The sequence below is a fragment of the Ostrea edulis genome, chromosome 3 (assembly GCF_947568905.1).
Source record: "Ostrea edulis chromosome 3, xbOstEdul1.1, whole genome shotgun sequence".
NCBI classification, from domain to species: Eukaryota; Metazoa; Mollusca; class Bivalvia; order Ostreida; family Ostreidae; genus Ostrea; species Ostrea edulis.
Window position 1 is genome coordinate 64,559,580 of NC_079166.1, and position 19,959 is coordinate 64,579,538.

Consider the following 19,959-nt stretch of genomic DNA (forward strand, 5'->3'; position numbering starts at 1 on the left):
AGGAGACAGTATGGCGTCATGTAACCACAGGCAAATACTATTGCTTTTGTTTATCTGCATTTTAAATTTTTCTGACGGACTTCTATGGCACGGACAATCAAATATATCTAGCACAACACCAAGTCAACATGGAAACAATCCTGATTCATTCCTTATCCATCAGCTGTTTGCCACCGAATTATCAAATCTGAAATCTACAATTAATGAACTGACAGAAAAAGTGACGTCATTGGAGCGGAATCGCACGCAATCCGAGGTTCACATCAAGGATCTTCAGCAAGAAATAAATCAAATCAAATCGCAACAAATCTTATGTTAACAAAACTTTCAGACGGCCAAACAAGACATAAGTAATTTGAAGAGTTCAAATGCATATTTGAACAGTTCAAATGCATATTTGAACAGCTCAAATGCATTATGCTTGAAAAGGATAGAGAGTATGGAAGAATTGGTGAAAATGGTGAAAAACGATTCAACTAAATGGAACGATATTGAGAACATTTTGAATGACCTCAAAGTCCAAATTCGATATACAAGTTTGTCTCTACTAGACGTGAATGCTGAAACCAATTCATCTCTACTTCACATCAACCGTCTTTTGTCCAGCTTTCAAAATTCTTCAAAGAGTCAAATTTCCATACTTCAGAGGAATATGACCTCAATACACAAGATTATTTCCGATCTTTCTATTGATGTGAGAGAAATATCGAGCAACATTACCAGAAGACAAGCTGAAGGCAAGTCAAATGTCTTAATGCTATTATAAAAGGAACCCTTCAAATAATGTGATTATTTGTTCTGCATCATTGAAACATATCAACTTCAAATTTCCTTGTATTCACAGACATGTATTATTCTGGTTTTTATTTACCGTATAAACATAATTCTTAGCAAGGATCCAATATTAGCTTTATCAAGAGAGCGAAAATTGCATAACACTAACTATTCATACCGTTATTTTATTGAAGAGAAATTATTCATCATTTTTTTGAATTGCAAGCACTGATTTTAAAAAAAAAAAACTGCAAAAGAATCTATAGAGCCTCGTTCAATTTCAATACTAAAAGATGCAAATATTTTTTATTTTATTTCGTAAACAGTAAATAGAAATTGATTTCATCGCGCAAGGATTCGCTTAGCAACATACCGACGAAGTGTCGACCGTAGAGGAAGCCATTGTGGTTCTTCGCACCTCGGAGCACACTACTTTATCAAATTTGAAAACGTATGGTGGAGTTTGTAACAAATTTTGATAACAGAAGACATGCGTAGGTTACACATATTTGTAGGTTATGTAGGCCTGATATTTCTTCTCAGTGCAAGATCAACTTTGAAGTCGGTCCTACCAGGGGTGCTTGATTCATTAGACCTCGTAAGCTACATGTACATGTACACGTCGTGCCAAGCACAAGAAAATGCAATATAGGCCTAATGTGCTATTTTTGATTTAATAAAAGATTTAAACTACAATATAAATTACCATAGCATGCAGCATTATCGCCAATACGCTAGTTTCAAGATAAGAGCTCTCCTGTGTAGGAGGTAAATTTAGTAGAACCTTGAGTGCCTAAGTGGGACAGAGTGAACCTACAGTCAGTGAGGAAGACGATAAAATGTATTAAAAGCGGTATATCTTTAAATGTGTAAATGTAGGAAATACAAAATACTATCAAAAGAAATGTTTTACTAAAGTTGAAACATAAAAACAATGTCATATTGTATTGCTTATGGTATATTTGAGATTGGTCACTGTTAGTTATCTTCACCTTTCATTTGAAAATAATATCCTGGATATGATACCTATGACCAACGAAATCGTGTGATATAATAAGAATTACATCTATTTAATTACTTAGTTTGTGTATCAGTTGAATTTGGGTGATGAAATGACGTATGAGAAACTTACTAAGCACATTCACTTATGCAGTAATGAATATTCGCCCCACTCCCGCATGTAAACAAGTTGTTTCGCGCCTTACTATGTACGAGATTTCTTCAAAGGGAAATAACTCGAACGCATCGCGAAACCGGTGTATCAAATCCGACGCACTAAATTACGTAAGCAATATTCACAGATAGCGATTTACATATTAATCGATGAGACATGACGTCATCTGTTAATTCATGACACATATTATGCTCAATAGGCGGATCAAGCAATCCCCCACCCCTAGTAAAACATAGTGAAACGGCAATTTTGCAAACACTTGATATACCGTTTATTATTTCAGATTTGACATCGTTGTACATATCGGAATTTGTTTTTTTTTAATTTTTACCGTTAATGTTTTATGTAACTTTAGGCCTACTTGTACAAACAAAGACTGTAGGCTACATATGTACGTTTCGTTAGTAAATAATGGGGGGGTGTGTGTCAGACAAAACAGTATTTCATTGTGCAAATCTAATTTCATTGATTATCAGTTTCATATTCCAATCAACATAACAGTGCTCCATCGTGCAATGTAAATTTAGAAAAGAAAAAGTAGTGCTGTCTTGGTTGTCAAGGGGGTGTGTCCCCATACCAAGTTACATTTATACAATATAAACGATTTTTTTTTCAACGTGCTCAGCCAATCAAATTGTGTTTACACGTAAAATTAAATTATTAAAGAAATAAATTTCATTTTAAAAATACTAGTATGTATAAGGGAAAAGAGTACCAATTCATTTCCCATAGACCTCAATGTTAACCTTTGGCCCTCTCACTAATTAACTATATCGATTTTAAACAAATGACCGCAAACATTTCAAAGTTCATTCCAAGTGTTGATAAAAAATGACAAAAAATATATAGGGTCCCGTGCCTTTTATAGGTCATATTTGTACTTTTTTACAACACATAGCAATCTGCAGTAAATTACACACTTCATTTTAAGCACACCCCTACCATGGTAATTTCCTCAGTCATTTCTCGATTTTGTGCGATAATTTTTCATCCTGACAATTAATTTGAACCTCTATAATATTTCTTTCAATTCCAAATAATTTCACTCTTGATATTAGCCAATCACGCAACACCTAGACATTTATACCTCCGCTCAATCTTGGGGTAAACTGCGTCCGGGTTACGCATACGGGGGTTTGGTACTCTCATTCCTATACTCATAATGTTAACGACCTTAAAATAAGGCAAATTTGTTATTTTCAAAGACTTTACAAACTGAAGTGTATATGGATGAAAATTTAGTTCTGTAACTTCCATGTGAATGATTCTGACACCTGTCCCAAGTTCGCCATCTAGCTGACGACTGTAATAAATATTATATCTGTAAATCGCATGTGATTTGTTTGTTGTGGAATATACAATCATTTTAAGATAAAATTTTGTTCATATCTTCATCAGGGTGGATTCTACCCGGAATTTGAGAATGACCCTAAATTTCCTGAAAATTCCACAAAAATTGCTGAAATATACTCTTATATTAAGTAGTAAATGGAGAATTCTGGATACTTTTACTATATTATGAAACTTACACTATATAGGTACCCAATAAATAAAATGGCTATTACCTGGTTTCCTGCAGATTAGATTATATGATAAAACTTGTACCCCACCCCCTTCCGTAGAAATCTGCCTCCGAGACAAAGCAGGATCTCCAGGCCGATACACAGCCTTTAATGACAGAAATGGTTGATATGTAAGATACTAATTCATTTCCCATAGACCTCAATGTTAACCTTTGGCCCTCTCACTAATTAACTATATCGATTTTAAACAAATGACCGCAAACATTTGATCACGTACCAACTTCATGTCATATCCCAATAATAATATTTTATTTCTTATATTTTCTCTTTTGATTTGTGTTCTTACCGAGCTTCCATGATTATGTAGCAGATGACCGAAATAACGATCGTAGAACACAAGATATAGTTCGTTAAAGTTTTATCGAATAAAAAATTAGGAACAATATCAAAGAGAATATAAGATATAGATCTCTAGATATTTAATTGAAAAGGTTAAAAAAAAAAAAAAGACGAAACAGGTGTAAATTAAAGGTAATTTAGAGCGTAAAGTTAACTGAAATGAAGACAAGAAGAGCAGAGTAAACTACATTCGTGATGTGATTTGGTCGCGATCAGCGATGGAGAAACTGGCGTTGGTCTAGCCTACTAAGTTGAAAACCCAATTGTTGAACACAGATTTCGACAGAAATTCAAAGAATCTGAGAGAATTGATGGAGGATATGATGGGTTAAGTTAACGTTAAGCTCTTAGTCAGGTTTTTTTTTAAAAAGAAACAACGGCATGTTCATCGTTAGGACTCGCGGTTGTAGCCATGCAGGAGACGATTCGAGACAGTAGGACAGATTTAGACAAAGAGCAGGTAGGTTGCTTCTTTTATTTACCTTCAGTGTGTGTAAGAGAAAATAAAAACGAACTGACGGAGTTTTTGTTCACTTGAGAGATTTCTGTTGTAGGATTTTAATGAAGACTCGCACCGGTACCCTGACATGAACATAATTTTTCGAGCCTCGAAACCAGCCTCGCTTATGATCATGCCGAGTCATAGCCGTGATGGCAGTTGCCAGGAAACAACAGGTTAACTTTTCAACATAAAGTAAATGGGTTTATAACTCTGCCTACATTTTTTTCGCTTCCAATATCATAGAACTTTATTTCATAAATTCGCCATGCAGAAGTTGCAGACGGTATTTAAAACTGTATAAAATGAAACAACAGAACGGTTTTATAAATTGATGAAATTCTTGTTTGTTTACAAAATAAACTCTGTATAAATATCCTGCTGCGTTTGTTTCTGTTATGATGCCATTGCTGTGGTGGATCCAGGGTTTACGAAAGGAAATGTGTGAAAGTCAAGTATTAGCCAACATACTCGGCCAATTTGGGTGCCAATCTGGAATTTTACTCACAATATATCTATTATTTAGATTTGTGGCAAAATGGAAGGGGTCTAATCCCCACTGCATTGCACAAGCAAGAAGCCAGGTGAAAGTACAGGAACTGACTTTTGAAGCGGTGGTTGTATTCATACGCAAGAACAAACTGATCACATGACCAAATTCATGTTACACGAAATTGAACATCGATTTCATTAGTACTGTCATATAAGGAAGTGTATTGTCAAATGTAAATATTGCAATATAACAGGATTTTTTTTTCCTCAACAATTAATGAAGCTCTTATTCATTGGTGTGTAGGCAATAGAAGAGTTGCATGTTATTGTATGACATATTAAGAGTACAGCCATCCATTAAACTGTGAGATGAATAAATTAGAGAATAACTATCATCTTCTCATTTGCTGTATGCGACCGTTAATGCTGATTTGTTGCAAAGGTCAAAAGAATGCTGGTATCATTATTCTACGATGATTATAAGAACATTGATAACCATCTCGCTTGCACTTCGAGTTTTGCTAATGCAACCATAAAGTTTATGACTGATAATTCAATTTTGTTATCACAAACATCAGTCAATATATTTTGTAAAACAAAATAAATGACGAGAACATTTGTGATTCAGTATAAACAATCGCCTGCATTCCGAAAGCGATGCATATGTAAACATGGCGATGCACGGACAAGTTTTTCTTCAACTGTATTCAAAGCAATTGCTATAATCCGTTAACATCAAACTAGATACTTGAATTTTTTGAAATAGATTTAAAATACCCCTACCATCTCACCTTTTTCGTCAGCAAAATAAAAAAAGCAATATGTGGGCCGTTTCGGAAACTGCCAAGACATCACAGTGACCTAATTCGTGGCTGTATATAGAAAAACGATTGGCTGTATATTTCTGAGCCGTAGTAGATTTCGTTTTCGAGACAACTTAATCTCCATCAAAAAATGTCAAATTTGCACAGCAGTGTCCGTTTCATTCATCAATAGTATACCCCATGCACATAGCGATCGGAGCAAGATAACTGACGTAACTGGTGATTTACTTCCCCTTGGGACTGTCGTGATTTCTGCCTGTTCCATCAGTGAAATATGAGGCGCGTGTGGTACTTCTTAAATTGAAATAACTTTGTAGAAAATCAAGATATTTCCGCAAAAATGGTTTCATTAGAAAGAAGAATGATGAAATTTGATATTTCAATCACTTATTAATCCTAAATTAATTTATAAAAAAATAAATAAATTGATAATTATTTCAAATTTCATGTGAGTGAGATCTTTGGTTTTGTGAAAATATTCAATTTTCGGTACTATAATGGAATCTGCATCTGGTCAATTTGGTATCCTAGAAGACGCTTAACAGATTAATCCAAGTTGATATTCACGGGTGATTAGTGTTTCAAATAATGGCCCCCTGATCTGCCAGGGGTTGTGCGTACATGTATTTAGCTTTTCTTCCAAGCAGGGGTAACACATTAAAAAGACTAAATACTGGTTAAAGCAAATAAATAAGACTAAAATCTGGCTGGATAATATGACGTTTTAAAACGTGTACATAAATCATACAGAAATCATCCATGCAACATTTCATTACAAAACATTTAAGCTAAAACATTTCCTAAATTTTGGTTCTAAAGAAGATGTAAGTCAAATATCAAGGGCGCCAAGTATAGTGACACTGAATTGCAAGTGTTCAAAATGCTCAAAACGGTAAGAATATTTCGTGACAAACTTAATATGCAGGACAGAACACAAATTTTTGGTCAAGGCTTTAGAAGCCAGCAATAGAATTATGGCCTACGCCGTCAAAGCCTTGATATCCTGCTACGGAAATCATGCCAGAAATATTACTTCGCGTGTTGGGCCCTTAAAACAAATAATTTGACATCTCCTGTGTTAAGGAGACATTTTGATGTTCATATGAGTGACCTTGACGAGCATTTACCATGAATTATCTGAATTCCTCTTTAGGACATAAAATTAAAAATAAAATAAAAGAGGTGTTGCACGTCTCATGTTAATTTCCCTAAAGGTGTTGCATGGAAAATAGAAAAAATTAAGTTATTCAAATATATGATAAAACTAATTGGAACGTATCTCTTGATTCAATAATTTTTGAAAATAAGTTTTAAAAACGTGTATTGACTAAATTAGCCAAAATATTTCGAGTTTAAATCAAGCAATAAGCGATTTATATGATTTTAGCGTTAAAATGAAGGGGTATCTCCGAATTTCAGAAAAACTGCCCCCGTGAAACAAAATAAATTTAGCATGAACATGTTCTTCGAGTTTTCCTCTAAAAAACTGTCGCTTTGAAATTTTGTTTCACGAGGGCATTTTTTTTTTGTAAATTTAAAAAAATCGAAACGACTTCATTGGTATTATTTTCAACTTCACCTATACATTAATTTTCCTTAGTAATGTATGGTCTACGGCGTGGTCCAGTGGGTAAGGTCGTTGACTCTTATAGGTAAAGGTATATTCTATTTTTAAACGACCGGGTTCGACTCCCTCAAGAACACATTTGTTTTTCATATTACGTTTTCCATCTAGATTTTTTTTCTTAATTGAAACACGCTTCTAGTTTTTATATATGTTTCATGTCAAATCTCTGTTTATTACCATTTGCCGAGTTTGAAATAAGCTTCCAACCAGGACACTGTTTAGTTTGTGAATAGGACTCTCAACAAACACGCTGAATACAGCATGCAATACCTGTGTTTTAATAGTCAAGGTTTCTAACGAGAACTTGTATGTTTTTCTGAATGAAAGTTGTTGACAAAGGCATGGTGCCTTTTACGAAAAACCGTTGTGAACTATGCAAAGCTTCGGAAGAAAAACTTTAAGGCCAAACAAGGTAAATAACCGTTAAACAGTTTGAGTTTATATGTATTCCAGTAGCAAATTGCTATATTGAATCATTTTTTTTTACAGGTGCATGTACTTCGAATAATGTTGGACTTTATTAATGCGTATTAAATTCCCATATTTTGTTTTGTGGTCAGAGTCATGTACAGTTGCCAATTGTTGGTTGTAGAAAATAATACATACGAGTATAAGAGCTTCTGGACTGTAGTAGAATAGAATATTAAATATTTGATACACTCGTAACATGTAACTGTATACATTGTATCTGATATTCAGAAAAAAAGAAGACAATTTTAATTTTCACGATTTCAAAAATTATCTTTAGACTACATGTATAATGTATTGACACATAACATGTTTTAGGTATTCAGGTATTTAAATGGCAAATACGCAATGAGTATAAATATGAATGAAGGTCAGTTCTACGTCACGAGTGCTGGCACAGAGCTCCGATTTGGGAAAATTTCCGCTTCGGTGCAACACCCTCTTTCTAAACTCTACGCAGAAATATGAAATTTCTTAATTGGGTTAATTTACAATAAGGACATTGAATCAGGAAGTCATAGAGTCATGTATGATGCTAATGAATGTCAAGAAAAGTCCATCTAACGGTTGCGCAAGGCAGGAGGAGGGGTGGGAGTTATTGTGCAATATGCGTATTGTAAAATCGATGTGAAATTTTGATACGTCTTTTGGATGTGTTAAGTGTTAAAACCGCCGGTGTATGATATGTAGATGGGTGTTTATACAAAAATTTACGATTTTCTAGCTGTATAAGGCAAAAAATACGTTGTTCATACGTATTTAGATGTAATTGAAATTTCGCATTGTGTATTGCGTCATGTTTCTTGAATGACCTATTAAAACACCGTTTTGTTTTTCAAACCTCGTATTTTGATATCCAGTGCTGATTTTGAGCTGATGAAAAGGGAAAGAACTGAGAAAAACGGGAAATTGTGAAATTCACAACTTCCTTCAAGGTACCACACCGGTAATTATTTTCACTATATATTACTATAGAGGGGAAAAAAATCATTAAAAATCAGTTTACAGAATTGATGCCGAATAACGCAATCAGACGCGTTCTATGTAATCTATCTCGTCTGCCGACACCAGAAAAACAACACCCTACGTGGCATTTTCGAAAAAAAAAATTGCCCGCAAACAAGACTACCCTCAAATCCACTTGTTTTTCACATGTGTGTAAACAGCCGAAGTGCACCTCAGGAAGTAGCCTCAGCTACTAACAGCAAATAGTTCCTTTGTATACACTTGGTTATTTCTACAAATTACACAAAATTTCCTAATCAGGGGTACAAAAATTAAGAGAAAAGAAGAAGAGAAAATGAGAAAAATTGCGCAAGGAAAAAAATATTTCTTTAGATATATGGAACTACAATTGACTTAAGTTCATTTTGATTGGACAATTACCGGTGTGATACCGTCATGCATGTTGCAAAATAACCTCCCTGGTCTCGAATTGTCTCAGCTTTTATATTTCAAATCAACATTTCTCGACCTCGGAGGTTATCCTGCAACATACACGAAAACGCGATAATTATTTCTTTTAAAATGAGAAAGGATCATTCCCATTCTAATGCAATTTCGCATTAGCTTGATGTTTACGTCTTATTTCAGTGAATTGTACTAATTTGTATCGCAAGCCCTTTTACTATAGCTATTTATTCGAAAATAAGATCTCTTTGAATTATCTTTCACGAAGAGAGATATCTCTTTCACTTAGAGAAATTTCACTTTCACTTTCAGAGATATCTCTTTTACTTTGAAATCTATCTCTTTTGCTTAGAGAAATATATCTTACACTTACCGAGATATCTTTTTCAATTAGAGAGATATCTCTCTCACTTTGAGAGATATCTCTTTCACTTAAAGAGATATCTCTTTTACTCTGAGAGATATCTCTTTTACTCTGAGAGATATCTCTTTACTTTGAGAGAGAAATGTAATATCTCTTTCAGTTAAATAGATGTCTCTTTTTGAAAATTTAAAGAGATATCTCTCTAACTTAAAGAGGTATCTCTATTTACATTGATAGAGAGATATATTTTTACACTATGGAGATATCTCTTTCTATTTGAGAGATATTAGATATCTCTTTCTATTTGAGAGATATCTCTTAAAGCTAAAAAGATGTCTCTCAAAGAGAAAGAGATATCTCCCTAGCGTAAAAAGATATCTCGTTCGTTTGAAAAGATATCTTTTTACTTAAAGAGATACTGTATCTCTTTTGTTTAGAGAGATATTTCTATTGGTTAAAGAGATATCTCCCTAGCCTAAAAAGATATTTCTCTAACTTACAGAGATATCTCTACAACCAATAGAGATATCTCTGTAGTGTAAAGAGATATATCTCTTATTTAAAGAGATATCTTATTTTACGAATAAATAGTAAACGGACTTGTCATAATTTTGTTTTATGAAATACGTTACGAAATGCCTACGTTTGACACACTGGCACTCGACATTTTAAATATCTATATCAAAAAATTGTCTTACTATAAATAAACTGTTCACAAGGTATAGCACGCCGTCATCTTGGTTTTCTTTTGTACCAGCTGCATGGCTTGCAATTTTCGGCGAAACGTTCGATATAATATGATAATTAGACCCCTACCGTTTCTTAGCAACTCTGTCAAGGTCTTATCGTTCGCATCATCATGGTGAACTGGAAATAAAGTTCATTTATCGGCTATAATCAACCGTCAAACATCGTCTACTGCTTCTCAAATGCGAAAAATCGGTGAAAAGGGGACAGAAGTTCACATAATTATGCAAATGAGAATTCCCTTGCCAACATACCCTCTGACGCTTGTACGGGGGCGGGGGGGGGGGGGGGTCGGCACTGAATGTAGGGTAGTGTGCAGTCCTGCAAACAATTGTGTGGTTTCGGGAAAGGCTGGTACGGGAACATTCGTAAATCTATCGCAATGCCAAGACAACATTGGAAATGCTCATGACACCCGAACACCCCCCCCCCCCCCCCCACACACACCTTTTGCTTCGACTCCAACTCACCACGTTTTCTTGACAACACTAAAACTTTACTGACATAAAATACGGGGAAAACCATAATACAAAGAACTGACAGGCCGTGTAACTGTTATAAAGATACATTTTATAAGTGAGTAGTGGTGCGTGGAATTGAATTGTGTTAATTTGAAGAAGAGTAAATATCTTTGAAATGATGTTTGACGTCATGTATCGTCGGAAGAAAGTGATAAATTGCTCCGTGAACTACACCTGTAGCAACCTGCCGTGTAAACGTATATCAATGTATCTTTTTATTTTGCCTAGATAAGCATGATATTTTGAATTCTAATCACTAATTGTTACAACTTACATAAAATAAAACCCACACTCCCATGCAACATTCATTTTCTCGTAATTTAAAGCGTTTGCAAACTTTTCAAACAGTACTCGTACACACTTTTACACTTGTATGTGTATGGTTATATTACATGTATAGTAGATTCTTCAGGACTTTGTAATTTTAAATACTGATAAGACTAAATTTTGTTTTGTTTTGTTTTGTTTTTATTTCTAGCCACATCACCAGAAAGAGAAACCATTCTTAGAATTATTTGTTTATGAAATATTCATTTCCAGACATGCTAAAAAAGGTGGCCTTTACTGCCTCCGTGCCATCCACAAGTCCTTCCTGGAACACAGGTACCTTGGTGTTTTCCGTGGTCATCACTAATGTGGGAAACGGATACAACCCCAGCAACGGAATATTTACCGCTCCTACCAACGGGAACTACGTGTTTTTCGTGAATGTGCAGAGTTATGGTACTAAAATCATTTGTGTAGATATTGTGTTAAATGGATCAACAAAAGTCAGAACTATGGCCTTTAATAATATTGGTAGTGGTGATTCTTATGACGCTGGCCCTAACTTGGTAGTCTTAACTCTTCAGAAGGGAGACTCGGTGTGGGTCAGATATTACGCTGGAAAAGGTTACTTCACCGACGGGTATATGACCACATTCTCCGGTTTTCTCATATGATTGAATTGTTAAAACAATTTTTCTGTACAGTGTAATCAATAATATAAACTATCCATTTCAGCATAATTGATCTTGTTATTTCTTGTAATTTGCCATCTATTTGTGTAAATGTGGCTATATACCGATAACAAACATCGTGTGTTAAACCTTTACAGGGCATGTTATGCTTCACTAGATTTGTATTATATCAACTATCGGTAGATGAAACACCGCGCAAGCGTGGTAAATCACAAGTAAATAATATTGCAGTTTTTAACGCGTGTTTGAATCGTTGTGCACATAAATCAAATGAACGATATCTTTAATTCAAATGAATTTAAGAACAATTTTATGAATACTTACGTGCATTAGTTCTGTTATATTTATTGATATCATATACAGTAAATAAAACGTGATTATTAGGAAGTCACTTGGACCTCCTTACATAAATGGTCTCTCTCCGTGTTGAAAATCAAATGATTTTACGAATGCAATGTAATCTGTCATGCCGAATAGTTGACAAAAGATAAAACGAACGGTCGTTCATAATTTCAAAATTTGAAACTCAATATTGCAAATGTGTTTATAATGGTAGTTTTTGTCCATTGCGAAACTTTAAGGGCAACATTATGAATACAAGTCGTTTCTTCTCGTCAAACACAATAATCAATTAAAATATAATGCACTATATGAATGACAAACAAAAAAACTGCTATATTGTAAACAGTGACCTGATTTCTTGGACATTGTCAGATAGTGTACAACCTAATTTCGGTAAAATCTCTTAACTTTAAAGTTATACGGCGCAAACTTCCCAGAACAGCCCCGGACCATAAGATATCTGGCATACTGTACAGTTCTTAACTTAATACTTACTTTCATGATATGTTTCATCAACAGCATGATCAATTAAAATAAGACTTTTTGTGTTGGTCCATGTGTTTGTATATTATATAAGTAACTGTTGTTAAATTATTACAAAAAGTCATAACAGTAACTTCTATAATCACGGGAAAAAATTAAGAACAACGAAAATATCGGATAAATATCGTATTTAAAAATCCATCGATGTAGTAGATCGTTGGTCTCGGAAGGGGAGGAGGCAGCGGCGGATTTATGGGGGGGGGGGGCGCAGCCTCACCCCCACCCCCACCCCCCCCCCCCCCCCCATGCATTTTCAAATTCAAGGTAAATCGTGGTCTCTCCTTTAGAACAATGCAAACGATAAAAGAAGCAATAATTTCTTTCACTCTCGGAGAAATAAATGACAAATTCTTTTGATATATTGAATTACTTTTTTGGGAGAACTTACTTTTTTTCCGAAACCCTTAAAATTCACGTCATTTTATTAATTTCACCTTATTAAAAGTGACAGAAAATAATAAAATTGACTACCTACGAGGCATATTTCAAGCCCAATAAAATCTGTAAAATCCTGGAGCTTCAGGGGGCTTCGCCCCCTGGGGGCCGCCTTGAGGTCCCCAGACCCCCTGCCTCGTAAAGTTGCACCCCTAACTGCCATTCCTGGACCCGGCCATGGGGTGCACGTCCTTCCTTTAAGTTTTTCATAAAAGGACAAATATGGGCCTAGTCAAAAGTATTGTAATGTAAAACTTATACGGTACCAATTTTGATGCACCAGATGCGCATTTCGACAAATAATGTCTCTTTAGTGATGCTCAACCGAAATTTTTGAAATCCGAAATAACAATAAACTTGTAAGAGCTATTTTAGGGGAAAGCAGAGTGCCAAAAAGTGGAGTCAAATTCGTCCAAGGATAAGAGCTATGCATGAGGGAGATAATCCTTAATTTTGAAAAGAATTTCTAAATTTTATCACAGCAATTAAATATACATCCGTATTTTCAAGCTAGTAACGAAGTACTTAGCTACTGGGCTGTAGAGACCCTCGGGGACTAACAGTCCACCAGCAGAGGCCTCGACTCAGGGGTCATAATGTCAAACTTATACGGTACCAAATTTGATGCACCAGATGACTAACACTGAACACTAACACAATTTTATGCTGATCATGTTGCAAACCAATCACAACTTCTCGGTTTGCCGGAAATACCCGAGAATGTGCAACTGCTTGTGATATATTGCCTCGTTCTTGGCGCTTCGTTCTGGAAATTTCCATAAGGCTGATTTCAGACTAAAATCACGGACTGAAGAATGAACAGGCATATTTTATTTATTCAAAAATTCTCGCACTTAATATTTTTAGCTAATAGAGAATTAGTGACCGCAGAACTCCAATCCTAAATAGGGAGGACTTCTGGCAGTTCATTTCTAAACTAAATACTTGTATGGCTTAACATTTAGATTAATAATGAGATGACTTAATTAATTCTATTCAAGCATAAATTCTGTGTTAGCATTTTAGCTATTTCATATATTATGAAATCAATCTGCTAATCCCTCTTACTATGGCTCGTAAACTTCACCCTAGTGAATATTGGTTCTGTTTCAATCTTTCTTTCCCGCTGTATTTCTTCAGTTTTGAACAACACTAATCCGCAGGATATCGGTATATGTTCGAACTTTCACATAGATTCATCCCAAATCAGGCAAACCTTTTTTCCACACCAGACTCGTTCGCTTTGAAATTTGATGAGATACATAAATGTATATTGTACCAGGTGTAGAACTAAATTCAAATTCAGTTATCTTAAACATATCTAGTTCAATTAAAAGCACTTTCGATTTAAAAAGGCTATGTTTGGGGGAAATTGTTCAAAAAAATATTTTATCTTTTACAATGTTGTTTTCGGGGGGGGGGGGGGGGGGGTACTTTTTATTCATTGGATAGGCTCATAAAATCTTTTCTTCAGGTAGCAGCTAGAATAAAGTAATAAAATTTGAAAGAGGTTCAATTATAATTCAAAGTCGTTTTCAGTATGTTTATCTTATTTTCTTCTTCATTTGTGAAACACCATATAGCTACAATCTCGGGGGGGGGGGGGGGGGGGGGGGGCAAAGCCGGTGAAAAGGATGGAACCAACAGGTGCTTGCTTAATATTCTTTTTTAGCGTTTTAGCAACACTCCGCATTTTCAGGGTAGTTCATCGAAAACGAAAGTAGTTTTTTGACAATAACTAATCAAGTAAGATTCTATTATAGCTTAAGGATCTCACCTCACATATGGAATAATATCAAAGGTGCAAGCAGTAATTCTGGAGAAAGCGTTTCGGTGTTTATTGGCAAAAATTGTTTCTTTACAAGTATCGATCAACTGAGCTTTCAGAATTTTACTCTGCATTTGTGCTATTACATGTTCCTTGGTAATAATATTCTTACCTACACAGGCTACTGAATACAAGGAAATATTCGCCCCCGTTTAATTTTCGTTCCTTTCACCTTTATCAGTGGATACATTAATAAGACTGGACGAAACTGATTTCTCTTTTAACACAACTGTGTCTGCACGAATTTAAAACAGGACGAAAGCGGTTATAAGTGTAGAAGGGCGAAAAAACGCGACGCGAAAATAACTTTGTATACAGTATATGTCGTTTTGTGAGTATGATACATATTTCATGACTATAGCAAGCCCTTATACTATTTATTCGAAAAATAAGATATCTCTTTAAATTAAAGCGATATCACTTATTTTAAAGAGATATCTCTTTAAAATGAGAGAGATATCTTAATCTTAAGAGATATGTCTCTAAAAAAAGGTATCTCTTTCACTTAAAGAGATATCTCTTTAAAATGAGAGAGATATCTTAATCTTAAGAGATATGTCTCTAAAAAAAGGTATCTCTTTCACTTAAAGAGATATCTCTTTCGCTTAGAGATATATCTCTTACACTTAAAGAGATATCTCTTTCACTTTAAGATATATCTCTTTCACTTAGAGAGATATCTCTTATACTTTAAGAGATGTCTCTTTCATTTAGAGAGATATCTCTTATATCTCTTTTACTCTGAGAGATATCTCTTTTACTTTGAGAGATATCTCCTTCACTTAAAGTGATATCTCTCTTAAAAATTCCGAAAGAGATATCTCTCAAAGTATAAGAGATATCTCTTTAATCGTTGAAAAAGAGATATCTCTCAAAGAGAAAGAGATATCTCTTTCCAATACTTTTATTAGTTTGAATACTAAGGGAATTCTCCCTAAAACGGAACCCCGCCAAAGCAAATCTTACCATGATGGCTGGGGTGTTGCCAAAACGCAGAACGGAAAATTGAACGGAAGACGGAACGGAACGGAAAACGGAAAATATATTATGCAGTAATGTTATGAGGAGGTCAACATTTTGCAAAATCTAAAGGCCTATTATGAACAAGGGATGCAGAAATTACAGAAAGAACAGGAAGTCATCCTCAGAATCCACCATTTCATGCATTATTATGTATTTTGTGGATGAATGTACCAACAGGCTCTTGCTTAATAATTTGCATAGTAAGTTTTAATAAAAATATCAAGCAAGCGCCTGTTGGCACCATCTTTTTTCCTGGCTTTGTCATCCCCCCACCCCCTCAGATTTTGACAGTATGTTGTTTCACAAATGAAGAAAAAATAAATAAGATAACATACTGAAAAAGACTTAAATTATAATTGAACCCCTTTCAAATCATATTACATTATTCTGACTGGTATCGTAAGAAAAGATTTTATGAGCCCATCCAATGAATAAAAGGTACACACACCCCGAAAACAACATTGTAAAAGATAAAATAAATTTTTTGAACAATTTCCCTCAAACATAGCCTTTTTAAATCGAAAGTGCTTTTAATAGAACTACATATGTTTAAGATAACTGAATTTGAATTTGAATTTAGTTCTACACCTGGTACAATATACATTTATGTATCAAATCAAATTCTAAAGCGAACGAGTCCGATGAAGAAAAAAGTTTTGCCTGATTTGGGATGAAACTATGTGAAAGTTCGTACATTTACCAATATCTTGCGGATTAGTGTTAAACCTGAAGAGATACAGCGGGAAAGAAAGATTGAAACAGAACCAATATTCACTAGGCTGAAGTTTACGACCAATAGTAAGAGGAATTAGCAGATTGATTTCAAAATATATGAAATAGCTAAAAAGCTAACACAGAATTTATGCTTGAATAGAATTAATTAAGTCATCTCATTATTAATCTAAATGTTAAGCCATACAAGTATTTAGTTTAGAAATGAACTGTCAGAAGCCCTACCTATTTAGGATTGGAGTGCTACAGTTACTAAGTCCCCTGTTAGTTAAAAAATAATAAATCAAACACAAGATGTTTAACTTGTTGACTAAATAAGATCATGAATTATTTTTGCTTTATACATATCACACTCCCTGTTGTAAGTACACACATACACGGTATTATGTGTAAATACATGTACATGTGCGTTAATGACGTTTTGCCACGGGGGGAGGGGGGTATAAACCACGTGTGTTCTTTTCATTCTTTACCCATAGGTATCACTGCTCGCTAACACCTCTGTCAATGCCGAAATTTCAAAAATCTCGTAAAATGCCTTGTAAATTCTTATACTAACGTTTAACTAAATTCGCTTAATCAACTTATGATGCAAAATTTTAAGATAAAGTTGTTTTATCGCTTGTAAACAATTCCCAAATTGTTGATTTTAATCAAAATGAATCACCCCCCCCCCCCCCCCCCCCCGATTTTTACCGTTATCTACATTAATCATTCTAATTCTTAAATTCCGTTCCACGTTTTAGCAATACCCTGATGGCTGCAATCCCGTGGGAAGATTTTGCTTTTACCGCAAGTGAAATGTATACAGGTAACAAATAACAAAGACAATAAATTGATGAATTATGCGAGCTAGACTAGATTCCGCCTCTCGGCAACTTGACAATGTCACCCCAACCACCTCTTCAACCTTTCCCGCCATTTGTACACTAGAAGTATTTTGCTTGGTTAAAAAAATAGGGTTACATCATTTCAATGACAATGCAACAGGGAGAAGTCATTATGATCACCGGGGGGGGGGGGAGGGGGGGGGGGGGCGGGCGGATCTAAAGAGATATCTTCTTAAGTTAAAAAGATATCTCTTTCAGAAAATTTAAAGAGATATCTCTCTAACTTAAAGATATCTCTTTTTGCATCGATAGAGAGATATCTCTTTACGCTAGAGAGATGTCTCTTTCTCTCTGAGAGATATCTCTCTAGCTTTGAGATATATCTCTCTCCAGCGTAAAGAGATATCTCTTTCACCAAAATGATATCTCTTTTGGTTAAAGAGATATATCTCTAGCGTAAAAAGATATCTCTCTAACTTACAGAGATATGTCTTTAACCAAAAGAGATATCTCTCTTATTTAAAGAGCTATCTTATTTTACGAATAAATAGTAAAAGGGCTTGCCATGCATGACCAATAGTTCTGAATTTGATTTTTGTAAACCATCTGTGTCATCGTACTCACGTGTGCTTATATTCGCTGTCGAGTTGACTCAAAATTATTCCCAGCTTTAAGTGCAGATTCATGATGACTCAGTGATATTTTCGTTTTCGTTTTATTATCGTTTACCTTGAAATGATCAATTCTGTTGCAGCTCGGTGTTGATGTTTTATAATGGTTAATTTAGTGCACTCATTGTTATATATCTATTCAACAATCTACCATAAGAATACATAAATTGTGTATCTTTAAAGCATTTTATCAGTTTTTTCATTACAATTTGTTAACATGTACTCCTATATTTTTTTCCTACATCGTACAAGTCTGTTAAATGAACTCTCATTGGAAATTTGATATAAAACAAAGCATGCATCTCTACCACAGAAGATTGATTGATTGTACATCGTTTAACGTCCCTCTCGAGAATTTTTCACTCATATGGAGACGTCACCATTGTCGTTGAAGGGCTGCAAAATTTAGGCTTATGATCGGCGCTTAAGGCCTTCCAGCAGTAAGGAAACCTATTTCAAGTTTTTATATCAGTTGGTATCAGTGGCGTAGCTTCCATTGTCGATATCTTCTGGGGGGCTGCGCCGCCCCCCCCCCCCCCCCCGCCCCCCCAGACCCCTTGCCTCGGTAATATTCGAACCCAAGCTACGCCTATGGGTATATTGATTGGGAAAATTCGGGGGAAATCGATAGTTCGGTCATGATTACTTACTTCTAAAACTTTGGTCTTAATCATGAGTTCTGTGAAACAGGAACCTGAAGGCGGGCTCCTTCCTTTTATTTGTTTGTTTGTTCTACGTCCTTTCGAGAAATGTTTGCGCTTATATTGAAAAGTCATCAGCTGTATGTGAAATACTTTTAAACCTAGGCTTAGAGCTTAGGGCCTTAGCAGTGAAGGTTCTTTGACATGTCAACGTTGGAGATTTGCAAACATTTAGCACATGGATGGACGCTGTTTCTAAGGAATAATATTGAATTTAAAAAATTCAACTGTATATAGCGCGAAATCAAATTTCTCTGGGTTGAAGATGATGCCATTATGTCAACATAGGTGAATTAATGACACAATTATTTATTGAATACTCTCCAGTAAAAGAACTAATGAAACAGTATTTATTGAATACTCCCCAATAAAAGAACTAATGATATTCATTCACTTTATTCTTTAAACCAACAGGTTCATCAGATTGACGGTATGTGTGTACATTTGAACACCATAGACAAGTAAGCCATGCAAGTAATACAAGTTATCAGTAATATTCAATCAATGCAGTACTTTGTAGCACTTTTCGTAGCAAAGTTGCTTTAGCTAAAAAGAATTCCCTAGGTTACATAATTTGTTCACACTTTGTATTCAGTAAATTGAATAATTTGAACGTGCTTGGTCTATGATGATAATATTTTTAATATACATGTGTATTCCTTTCTGATATCTGATTAAAATGGACATTTCAAACAAACAAAAAATACCTCATCTACTATGTCCTTATAAGCACATAGAGTACATATTATCGGGGGGGGGGGGGGGGGGGTATGTTCCTATAGCTATCAACTTCGAAATTTAACCTATGATTAGAAATTCTACACTTAATTATTTGAAATCAGTTGCTTTCGTCAAGTATGATTTCACCATATTGAAAAAGCTGCCCAATAGGAGAACGCAATACCATAGAAAAAAATGTTTTGTGTGTGTACATCAAATATCCTATATTGTGTAATATTGCATATAGAATTAAGATTACTTTTGTCGATATTATCCTATATGCAATACAATCCTAACTTTGACAACTCTTCCTTAAGCTTTATGTTCAAAATGCAGCTATCATTTCGTGAAAT

At 34.8% G+C, this 19,959-nt stretch overlaps 1 protein-coding gene across 1 annotated transcript; it reads left to right on the forward strand.

Annotated features, from left to right (window-relative positions):
- The first annotated feature begins 340 nt into the window (after positions 1-340).
- LOC125675863 (complement C1q tumor necrosis factor-related protein 3-like) lies at positions 341-12,667 on the forward strand. Its single transcript, XM_056158525.1, has 4 exons — positions 341-573; positions 5,280-5,303; positions 7,037-7,079; positions 11,365-12,667. Exons 1-4 carry the CDS (start codon positions 440-442, stop codon positions 11,761-11,763), a joined length of 600 nt encoding a protein of 199 aa, XP_056014500.1. The 5' UTR covers positions 341-439; the 3' UTR covers positions 11,764-12,667.
- Positions 12,668-19,959: the final 7,292 nt, after the last annotated feature.